We start from the raw sequence: 12,254 nt of genomic DNA, 5'->3' as shown, positions 1-12,254 counted from the left end.
AGTATAACGTTGATTTCTCCATACTTATTTTTAATCCCGAGCATTTAGCAAATGCATCAAACCCGCTACAAGTGCACAGTCTACCATCCGATAATACCATGATTTCATCTGCGAAACTTAGGTGAGTGAGATCCAAATTTTTGTACCGTTTGTCCTTTTCAACTTGCAATTGGATTATTCTCAAGATAACAATTACTAATAACTAAAATAGTCATTTCAAACTAACACACAACAGATACTAGGCGACATAAATATTAAGCTAAAACTACATGAGTTAAAGAAGCTTAGGATAGAGTTTAAGATAAAACAATAAAATAAAGCTAGAGATCAAATCACTTCATCCAGTGCTTCTTGTTGTCTTCACGTCTTTCCTTTTCCTTTCCCTTTCTCGCCAGCATTCTTGTCGCCGTTGCTGCTGCTCGGAGGAGGAAAGTCGGTGAAAATAGGGCGTTGATGTTCAGCCACCATTAATTAACCCTCCATATCAGATTCTTCTTCGTGTGTCTCAAGAAACTCTCTATAGGCTCTTATCTTTGCACTGGCTTTTACAACCATGTACTTGGTACGTCTAAGAACCGCAGACTGCATCTTTACACCTTTTGGAGGAGGAGGCATGGGAGTAAGAACCTCGTGAGTGAACTGAGCATGTATCCAATTGTTGTGTAACAACATCATTGTAACTACGTCTCTCAAGAGTCCCATATATCTTTTTTTGCAAGATTACAAATAATATAGTAATATGAAAAAAAAAAATTTATACTAAAACTTGATAAAACAGCTTTTAAACCCATAAGCAGTTTGTAAGAAAATAAAATAGTCAAAATCAAATTATTTCTTTCAATTCTATTCTTCAAAGAAAAGTCTTCGTTTTGTAATCAAAGTCACGTACTTTAGCAAACAAATAGAAGAAGAAATAACAATAAAATCAATCAAAGAGAAAATTTTGTACAAATATTTTCTTTAATGAATATAATTTTACACTCATTGTTTTCGTTTAGGTTTTTTATCTTAACCAAAATTTAACTAAAAAAATCATTAAAAACCATCTTAGTTAATATTTTGTTAACTTAAAAGTTTAAAACCTATGAAATATGGTAAAAGAAAAACCTAACAAAAAAATAATTTAATAACAAAACCAATAAAGTTTTGTGTGTTTTACATATAATGCCTAAAATGTTTTTCCTAAAATACGCCCATCTATTTGGATGTCCAAAACCATTGTTTGGATAGCTTTTGTTGTGGACCAGGCCTGGTCTCAAAGCAACAGCAAGTACCATGCATTCACCCAGGACAAATAGCTTCTCTTCAACCATTTGGTTTACAGTGTTACGAAAAATGGATAAATTAGCAACTCTTACTGCTCTCATAATGTTGATACTTTCGATTCCCATGCTTTGGCAACAAAAGAAGAGAAGAATACTATCAACAAAGGTTGAACTACGACTATAAAACATGTAGTGTCTGGTGTGGACTATGTTGTGTTGAGAGAAGATGTTGTTTTATGGTCGTAACTCAACATCCACTTTGGAGAAAAGATTTAAGAGAGCAGTTGGTGTGGGTACCAAGCTTTATTTGATCTTTTCATTTTTGGTGATTTTTTTTTGTTTTTGAAATCTTAGACACTGTATTAATGAATCGTAGGGCATTGGAATCTGCCGAGCCAAGATCGCTACTTTTTTTGTTTTGTTAACCGTGGAAATTCCAAAGGCTTTCTAGGTTCAAAAACTAATCCCACGAGGCCTTGCATTCGGATATGCGTTTTAAAATATTCCAAATTTAAAGTGCGGTTAGGTGGCCAAGACGACTCAAACCCATAACTACCCCCCTTGGGAGTTACCAGTGGACATTTATGTTTTGAAATCTTAGCCACTTGGCAGATTCCAACTCCACATTTATGTTCTTCCTTAGTTTTCTCTAAACTATATTCTGTAACAATAGTCAATAATATCAGATTGGTTATTGTCCATCTCTACTTCTTCCGTTTTAGCACACAAATTTTTGTTGACTAAATTAATAAAGGGTCAATAAAATATAAAACCACAGAAGATGAGATAATGCAAGATTTGGGAGCAATAAAGAGATAATTAATTATGTAGGTTATGCGTTGAGGATGAAAGACGATAACACCCCTATAATGTGATAAAGACGAGATTTTATTTGGTGAATCTCAGCATTTAATGCGAGACAAAATCTGCAACAAATATTACGTTAGATTACGCCGGCGGCATGGGAAAAGAAAGATTTACCAGAACAAAATCATTATAGCAGAAATAAACGAGTTGGTAATATGTCTGTTAACAGGTAATTATAGACGCAGAAATAAGACGCTGACAAAAGATTAAAACGAGAACCGAAGACATAATATTATGAAACAGTTAGGATAACAACGTTATCAATTAAACAATTGGTTAGCTACTAACGCGATGCGAAACAAGAAAACAGATGGATAAGATGGTAACATAAGAGGGAAAATGACATGCTAATGAGTACGTTAACGACTAAAACTATAGGAAACTTTAAACAAGGTATATTAGATGACAACATAAACAATGAATATCGAATCCCGTACTGAAAACAAACAAAAACCAAAGGGGGCAAATGGGAAAGTAGGAAATAATATTAGCCCAATAAGTATTTAATTAACATGAAAAGACTCCCCTATGAAAACACTTAAAATTCAGGTAAATTATAGATGTTCATGATTATTAGGGTGTTAAAAAATTATTAGAAATGAACAAAATACTTAAATAAGACATCTGGAAATACTTAGATAAGACGCTGACAAAAGGTTAAAACAAGAAGGAAAGGCATATTATTATAAAATTGTTAGGATAACAACGTTATTAGTTAAACAATTGGTTAGCTACTAACGCGATACGAAACATGGGAACAGATGAATAAGATGGTAACATAAGAGGAAAATTGACATGGTAATGATTACGTTAACGACTAAAAGTATAGGAAACTTAAAATAAGATATATTAGATGGTAACATAAGCAATAAACAAAAGGCATATTATAATAAAACAGTTAGGATAACAACGTTATCAATTAAACAATTCGTTAGAGACTAACGCGATGCGAAACAAGAAAATAGATGGATAAGATAGAAATGCGAAATAGAATAAGATTTTGTTTAAAATAGAATAAAAAAAACCACAACAGTGGTTACCAATAGTATAATAGGTAACAAAAACATTTAGTTATCGGGTACAAATAACTGGAAAAATAAATGTAAATATAGGATACAAACAACTGGGGGAATAAATGTATAGCTGAAATTGTTACCCAGAATACGGGTACAGTTATCGGGTAACGTACGCAAAGCATAACTACAATGGTAACATAAGAGGAAAAATGACATGCAAATGATTACATTAGCGAATAACATATAAGAACCTTAAAATAAGGAATATTAGATAGTAACATAAACAGTGAATATTGCAATAATTCAGGTAACGTATACGAAAAGAAATAGTTAGATGACGGTAATAATTCAGTTAACGAAGCCCTTGTGTAAAACTAAAAAAAACAATTGGGTCAAATGGGAAAATATGAAATAATTAGAAGACGGTAAAAATTTAGTTAACGAATACAAAAAGAAACAAAAATTGCAATAATTTAGCCGTTTTAAGAAAAATGGTAACTTAATTAGAAAAAAGGAAAAACGGTTACCGAGAAATACTATACTCCCTCCGTTTTCGAATAGTTGTCGTTTTAACTATATACACACAAATTAAGAAACTATTAATGTTGTTAGTTTTTCAATATAAAAATATCATTAATTATCTATCTAAACATAATTTAACCAATAGTAAATCAAGTTGCATAGTAAAAATAAATATAAAAAATAAAAAAGTAATAAATTGTGCATCGAAAACTGAAAACGACAACTAATTAAAAACAAAAAAATTTCTCTAAAACGACAACTATTCGAAAACGGAGGGAGTAGAAGATTAGCTACAAGCTAATGAAATAGAGATATAGACTGAATAATTATTACCTTCGTTCCTTTCCAAAAAATCTTGAAAATACAATCTTCCCAAAGATCACATATCTACACTCTGACACACACAAACTCTCAGCCCTATTTTCTCTCTCTGAAACGACAATAGATTCGTAGGGGTTTAATGGTCTAAGAAATGCGACTGTAGACTGTTAAATAAAGCAGAATTATGTCAGTTAATTATGCAATCCTCTATAGGCACGGAGTGTAGATACTCATTAATAAATGACTATACACTCCGTATATGGTTTTTTAAAGGTGAAAATATGCCGATGTTGTTATATGATATTTTGTTTTTGTTAAAAGATATTCAATTTCAATGCAAGGTGACAAGTGCCTATGAGTAAGACTTATAGAGTCTTACATTTTGCCAGAGTAGTTTTGAGGACAAGAGAGGAAGTATACACTTAAGTTTTTTTTTTATTCGTCGAAAATGAACCTTTATTGCTTTTAAAGATTGTCAAAGAGATACGAATGATGGCGTAGCCATGGGGGAGGTTTTAACATTATCCGAATAAAAGGATGAATTTGAACAACCAAATTTTGCTAAGCAATGAGCAGCTGAATTATTACAACGTTCCGTGAAAAGGAATTGAACATCTTGGAGTTTCTTCGACCAGTAGATGTCTAGATGATATCTTGGCAAATCCGTATACCTGAGAGATGTCATGATCCGAATTATTGACCATCTTTATCAACACGTCACAGTCTCCTTCGAAAATCACTAAGGTGTATCCGTTGCTCAGTCACCGTTGGAACTTGGAAGCGCAAACACCAAGTGAGAGAAAGAAATTAATAGTCATGGTTTACACTTTACACGTCCCGAACCAAAAATCATCCGTTCATTAAATTTACAATTACACAAGACACATTTTTTTATTTGATCAATATAGTACACAATTTGTAAGCAGAAATTAGAGTATTTTTTAACATTCGACTAATTTTTTCATAAATTGACGTGTATAATCAAGAACTTAAACAATAATTAAACTCATAACTACAAAACCTAGTTCGTACTATTTTGCGTACTTTATATAAATAAGAACGTTGGTTTAGTTTAATGTATATACTAGATTGATAACTCATGCTTCGCCCGAATCGTATGTTTTGTTAATATATGCAAATTTTGTTATCTATTAGTATAGATTTTGATTGAGAATTAACAAAAATATACGAACAAAAAGTCAGATTCAAAATCGATCTTCGGATGAATCAAATACTATATAGGAGTAATTCCCTAATCAGTAAAAAAGAAAAAACACTACAGCTATAGTCCATTTGGATTAATATCAAACAAACAAAACCTACTAAAATAAAATAAAATAATTATTATCGTCGTGGATGCTGATGGTAAGGTGAAGTAGCTTGAATTCGACTTTTCCGTTTCTGAAGAAAGCTTTGGAGAGATTTTTTCATTGATGCCTTTGGATTTGGAAGCTGATTATGATGAAATGGTGTCGACTTGTTTGGAGGATCCGACCCGTTTGAGGATGACTTCTTTTCCATTTCTCTGTTCGCGATCGATATTATCGATTTTGCCTGCATATTCATACATTAAACATTGTTAATTCATACATCCACCGAAAAATAAAATTCACTGATTCGTTTCATTAAAAGATATATAATCACATATATGAATGTGTTACATACCTGAAGATGTGTAACATCTGAAGAAAAACACATTTTTCCGTTGTAGAAAATTGTCATTCTTTGAGATTCTTCCTTTGGTTGTAAATTTCCAGAGCTGGTTGATTCTACGACACTACAAATCAATTAAAGTTTATCAGATTCGTGTAATAAATAAATTCTGATTTTTCACATTAATCAAATTTCAAGAGAGGGATACTTACGAGGTTGTATCTGAAGAATCACAATCATAAGAAGTGGGAAAAAGACGAAGTTCCAAGTCGCAAGTTTTCTGCATTTTGAGGTTCTAAGAAGAATTGATGATGATGCTATTGTATCTGGATTGAGAGATTATGTTGATCTTTATTTATATGTGTGAGGAGGAGAGAGAGAGGACACGGGAGAGACGGTGGAAACAGAACACGAGTTTAATAACGGCGGACTCTTAGGACAGACAAACAGAACACAACTTGTTTTAATTCACTCACGTGGAAAATGCTTTTTCTATTTTATATTTGTACAACTTTAAGGTTTTGGATTTTTTTTAAGAGACTAAAATAGTGACAAGATTCAGTTTTGTTTTGTTTTTTTTTTTTTTTTTTTTTTAATACTTATCCTAAATTTCTACGGCGGTATTGGAGGCATTTCGCACATTTTCCATTCTCTCTTTTTTTTTTTCATTGAATATTTAATACATATTTCAGTCCTTCTGAATGACTTATTTATTTGTAGGATTTAATCACTCACTAATTAATCGGTATAGTGTGAGTCTCACACGCGGATCCAGAAAAAATATCAATATGGGGCACATATCAAGTATGAGTTTTTGAAAATCTAAAAATCGAATTTTTCATATAAAAAATATCATGTTCATTGATTTTATCATATAAAAATGTATAATGAATTTTTTTTTACTAAATATAATTTTTATTTAATATTTCAGAATGTAGATTATACTGGTTACATTAATGACTAAAAACTAATTTTCTATAAAAAAAATACAAAAGAATCAATATCTTTTGATATATAAATAAAAGAAAGTAAAAAATGTAAAATAAAACCAATAAAAAAACATGAAAGAAGTCAAGAATTAAAAAAAAAACAAGGAAATATGTGTAAGAAGCAAAGTGAAAACGTGGAAAAAGAAATGAAAAAGCAAAATGTGATTGTAATCATCGAACTTGTCACCTTCAACTACTATGGAACCAAATGCCACTGAACTAACAAACACTTAGAGGAGATACACAAACATATAGTTTTAAAATATTAGTATGGGGCACGTGCCCCACCTTTCCCCTCTTTAGATCCGCCCCTGGTGTGAGACCTATTTTCTATTTGTCAAAGTTGTGGGCTGCGAAGTAATCCGCCACCGTAATGCATGTATCTTTTCTGATATATATCAGGCGGCGTATCTATTAGTATGTATATCTGATCATTGCTCACGCATTAATTAAGTTCTTGGCGGTGATTTTGACATAATTGTGGATATGTTAAAAGTGTTTTACACAACTTTGATTTAATGATGTGATTCGAATTAAGATAATTGGTTAATAAACGTGTGTAATACCTTATTACTAGTTAAATGTAAACATCTGAGCCGAAAGTAACGTTCCATCTTCCAAGTTGCAATTTGTATTTCTTCTTCTATATTATTTTTTTTCATATAAAATAGGCTTCCAAGCCTTTTCGTGTACCTAACTCATTTGAGTCAATGTGAATAATTTTCATTAAGGCACGTCTACTTGTGTCTCCATTCGCTGCTCCTATCCATATTTATCGTGTTTAATTAATTCTTCTACAACATCTTAATTATATTTATTTTTGATTAACGAACAACAATATTTATAGTTACATGAATTAGACATAAGACGACTTTCACAGTGAAAATAAGTCCGCAAGCTGAGATGTTTAACGATTCTACATTGTTTTGATGAAACAGTCTTGAACAACATCTCAAAATAAAATTACAATCAATCTTTATGGTTATAACATTCGTCAAACACCAAAATTAGCAGCAATATGCATAGATAGTCTGGCTAAACGTATGAACCAACAGTATTGGTGATTTATCAAAATCGACAAAATTATAATTACCATTTTTTTGCCCCTTACCTTTTAATTATTTGCCGTGAAAAACAAACATTTTAAATTTATTTTTGCGGTAAGAAACAAAAAAAAAAATGAGGCAAAAAGTGTGTCATGAGACTAGTAATCAACGACCTTGTTTGTTCTCCATGCACCATTCAATTGATTTATTATTTGATAAATATCGTTTACTTTTCACACATTAACTTGATTAGGTGCCTAAAAGTAGTCGACGAAATCCTGTTTAGGTGTGCCGATATACCGACAATATAGAAAATAAAATCATCGATATTGAAAAATAAATAAGTCAAACCATAAAATCTCTTCTTTTGGGACCGAACTTAACATGTGGTTGGTGTTGCACAAAGTAACAAACAATCGACACATAAAGCTGTCTAACATATTGATGTAAAGTTTGCAATTGGCACGGTTTGACTCAGAATGAATCCCACATTATTTCGGTTTGATTATATATGTAACTTTCATTTGTTTGGGGTTGATCATTTTGTTGCTCTACAAAGGATTTTTCAATAGTAAAAGAAAAAAAAAAAATCAAATTTCTAGGGAAATTATGAATTGGTCAGAAAAAATTCGTTTTGTATAACAAAAGATCGGTAAGAAAGCTGTAAATTCGTTTGATTATGCTTTCTTAACCCAATTATTATTGGATTTAAAAAATCATTTCTTGCATAAGCCTATGAACATCAAAATGAAAAGACCTCTGAAAAAAAAAAGGTTTAACCAAACAACAAAATTAGTCAAAAGGCTGATCCAAGAATCTATTTTTCACAAAGCTTCAGTCAACAATAGATTTTCGGGATTTCCAAAAAAACCATTGGTGTAACTTTGATGAAGTCTTGTACGGACTATGAGTCCAGCGAAAAGAAGGAAAGCATCTATTGTTATTCTATTTTGACAACTTTGCTTTTTAATGAGTCAAAAGTTTGTTGGCAAAATAAAATAAATCCAAAGTTTACATCAAAAACTCATTTTATAGTTAAGAAATCTTAGAGGGCAACAAGTCAACAACTACTACAAACTCAGAATAATAATAATACAAACTTTATTTGGATAATAATTAAGAAATTCTCTTTTAAACTAATCTTCAAAATATATAGCCTCCATTTAAATTCTATGATGGCCCAAAAGAAAATACATGAAAATCAATACACCGTTCGACTATATCACAAATTCACAACCTAGTTTAGTAACACAATTTATTAGACCTAAGGGTAAGAGTATACCTATCATACATGGTTCAAAACATCCATATACTAAAAAGTGCAGACCAAAGATAGAAACGAGATTTAAGCAATTAAAACAAGGCAAGCTCTTAAGAATGGGGTTATTGGTTATAATGGATTCCTCAATCCCTTTAACTAGCTAACAAACTCAATCAAGCTATCCCTAGACAATAGATTCGAATACAAATCAAATTGCAAGAAATCAAGTCACATCGAAAACTTATCAACAAACAAAGATTAGGATTTTTGGAGATGAGAATTATTACAAACAAATCAATCCAAATGCAAAGTTTGTTTTCTATTTGTCAACAAGGTTCACTTGTTTAAAATCCAAAATCTAAACAAGTCAATGATTTATACAAATCATACCATTGGATAAATGATCGTAAATTCCGAACTCTTGACGATCTGCTATCCCCTAAATCAAAAGAGAAAACTGGTGATTCCAAAACATCGCTAAACAAATATAAAAAGGCCATCAAAATCTTACTCATTGAGCAAAGAACAAAAAAAATGGGTGTAAAAACAGTTTCTTTCATATTTCAGGATGTGATAGAACATAATTTGTTGTCTTTTCAGGTATGAATAGAGAGTTGGGTGTGAAAAATAGGTTAGTGTCAATTCTGGTTTCTGAACAGTTCCAGAAAGAGAAAAGCACAAATTAGGCAAATGAGAAAAGAGAGTTTGATTATTACCTTCAGAGTGTATGTATTCAATATTCATGACCAAGGCCAGTTAGCATCTCGCCACGCAAAGCGACATCCTTCAAAACTACAACCATCTGCTTTTAACCCATCAAATTTGATGGTTTTATCGGAATCTGACCCATCTAACCTAGGGCAACGAAGTTCTTGATCGCGTTTCGCTGCTTCCTCCCTGTATGATGGGTTTGAGTATCTCGGGTGTTGAATGAAAGGTACACTCTTCCACCAGAGTTTAAGTGCCTAAAAAACGAAATGAGTACGTGTGAAATCCAGCAGTCAAGTTGATCAATGTTTTGAGTATATGTATTTGAAGACTTTTTGAGTACAAGTCACTTACATGCCAATAAATCCATATCGCAACCTTATGAGGCATCAACCAGAAGAAAACAGCGGGATCAGACACCCGCATTAGGGGTATCCTTTTCGCCTTTAATGTCGCTGAGAAATAGTTACCGAGATGAGGATGTTGCGATTCAATGGAGACAGATAAATCATCTCCAGGTTCATTAGCTCTGATTTTCCAATTCCCAAGCATATCCTAAAAGATTATTTAACCTCTAATCAACCACACAAACTGATAAAAGATCAATCAAAGACAATAACAATATAAGAGAACAACATACCATGAAAGGACTGACTTGTAACGATTTAGCAACCAAGTCAGATTCAGGGTCGAATACAAATGTCACTCGTTCCCCCCACGGCGTATTTGTAACCTACAAAATTCCTCGAATCATATCAATAGAGAGAAACTAATACCATAAAGCCAATGCACCACAAGGTTTCATTACTATGAAACAATGAAGCTGAGAGACATATGCAAGAAACAGAGGAACAACTAAAACATCTATTTCATATACCTGAGCAATGCATTTACTTAAGCGCTTACTTGACTCTTCCAAGTCATAGCAATAATACAAACTCAATGGGTTTTGTTCATATCCAACGCTTGGTGGTATTGTCAATAGATATCTGCTCCACCAAAAATTCATCAAAATTACAATTTCTGAACTAATAAAGATTCACCTAGAGTTTCATTACAGAAACAAGGCAACTACACTGTTTGAGAGCAAAACACCTAACCATAAGATAAAACCAAACAGAAACTAAAAAACTCAATTTTGCAAATTTAACTAACTGAATCTTTCTGAAATGAAAATTTTCGTTTTTATAAATCTTTTTGTCCCTTAAAACATTAAGCATTATAAAGTATTTAATCTGGCCATCAAAATCCAGAAGTTTACGATCTCGGACGAGTCAACAAACTTACATTGGCCCGGTGGTATGAGAAACACGGCGAGCTTCATCGGCGGAGAGATGATCCGGCGGCGTGGTAATAGCTTTATCAAGGTCGAAGAGTGCGTAACGAACGGAATAACGGAACGAGTGGCGGACAGGACGGAGACGGTCGTGCCAGACGGTGCCTTCGTAAAAGGAGACATTAGGATCGACGGCGGCGCGTGAAGGAAGGAGACGGTGGAGAAGGAAACGAAACGGGAGGAGAAGAGAGAAGAAGATGGAAGTGATTGAAGTGTAGATGATTGAACCGAGGAGATAGAGCAATTCCATATCTCTCTCTCTATCTCTATCTGATCTTTTCAAAAATCAGAGGAGATTGACATTGATGACCCTTCAAATGTAGAGGATTCGTATATTTATGATTTAATACCTAAGTTTTACTATTATTTAATAAGTAATTAACTTTTTTGAATAGACGATGCTTCTACATAGGGCTTGATTGGTTCTCCCGCTAGCACCCGCCTAGCGGTTGTTAGCGGTCGGTTGCGGTTGCTAGCGGTTGGTACCAATTATAGAAACCGCTCCACACCGCTTCGAACCGCTCGAAATCGCTGGATTTCAAAAGCTCCTTCCCGCAAGCGTTTACGGTTGCGGGCGGTTGCGGTTGGTGTAAAAAAGGAAATAAACTAAAAAAGGAAAATAAATAAATTAAAATATATATCATCATGTCTGATTTATATTCACGTTAATTCTAAAAAATAATTATTATTTAACTTTAATTTTCTAATATAAATAATTATTTTTGTTTTCAATATAAAAATTTATATGAATAATTATTTATGGCTTTTAATCATTAATCATTTTTAAAAAATTTATACTTTTCATAACTATAGTTTCTGGTGTTTTATAATTTTTTATAATCATATATTAAATTTATTTTGGTAAATTTTGGTTTAACCGCTATCGTACCCGCTGATCAACCAGTCGTAAATCTCCCGCAAACGCACCCGTTTTCAACCGCTAAACCAGTCGGTCAAAACGCTAAAAAACGCTTGAAACCGCAACCGCCCGCTTCCGCAAACTCCCACAACCGCAACCGCAACAGCTGCGATTAAACCAGTCAAGCCCATAGTCGTGATTAGGCTTGGGCGTTTGGGTATTCGGTTCGGTTCAGTTCTAGAACCGAATCATTCGGTTCCAAGTATTTTGGTTCTGAGATTTAGGAACTATATTGGAACCAAATCAATATCAGTTCGGTTTTGGTTCGGTTCCTATTCGGTTCGGTTCGGTTCGGGTAATATATTGGAACCGAATAGGAACCAAACTGTTTCGGATATTTTTGGAACCGAA

The 12,254-nt window shown here is 32.8% G+C and overlaps 2 protein-coding genes across 3 annotated transcripts; both read right to left on the bottom strand.

The window, feature by feature from the left end:
* Positions 1 to 5,175: 5,175 nt before the first annotated feature.
* Positions 5,176 to 6,108, bottom strand: LOC9326915 (protein TIFY 5A). The gene is made up of 3 exons (XM_002890807.2): positions 5,857 to 6,108; positions 5,657 to 5,768; positions 5,176 to 5,545 (listed from the first exon to the last, which is right to left on the bottom strand). The coding sequence occupies exons 1-3, from the start codon at positions 5,928 to 5,930 to the stop codon at positions 5,336 to 5,338; spliced, it is 396 nt and encodes a 131-aa protein (XP_002890853.1). The 5' UTR covers positions 5,931 to 6,108; the 3' UTR covers positions 5,176 to 5,335.
* A 3,059-nt stretch (positions 6,109 to 9,167) lies between these two features.
* On the bottom strand, positions 9,168 to 11,316 carry LOC9329664. 2 transcript variants are annotated; one of them, XM_021014614.1, is made up of 6 exons: positions 10,936 to 11,316; positions 10,526 to 10,637; positions 10,289 to 10,381; positions 10,003 to 10,203; positions 9,657 to 9,905; positions 9,168 to 9,369 (listed from the first exon to the last, which is right to left on the bottom strand). In XM_021014614.1, the coding sequence occupies exons 1-5, from the start codon at positions 11,232 to 11,234 to the stop codon at positions 9,681 to 9,683; spliced, it is 930 nt and encodes a 309-aa protein (XP_020870273.1). In that variant the 5' UTR covers positions 11,235 to 11,316; the 3' UTR covers positions 9,168 to 9,369; positions 9,657 to 9,680. The 2 variants fall into 2 exon arrangements, with proteins under 2 accessions (XP_020870273.1, XP_020870272.1); XM_021014613.1 differs by having other exon boundaries at positions 9,168 to 9,379; positions 10,936 to 11,315.
* Positions 11,317 to 12,254: the final 938 nt, after the last annotated feature.

The sequence above is a fragment of the Arabidopsis lyrata genome, assembly GCF_000004255.2.
Source record: "Arabidopsis lyrata subsp. lyrata unplaced genomic scaffold ARALYscaffold_1, whole genome shotgun sequence".
Taxonomy (NCBI): Eukaryota; Viridiplantae; Streptophyta; class Magnoliopsida; order Brassicales; family Brassicaceae; genus Arabidopsis; species Arabidopsis lyrata.
The sequence above is the reverse complement of the archived record's forward strand: the minus strand, read 5'-3'. Positions and strand labels throughout refer to the sequence as shown.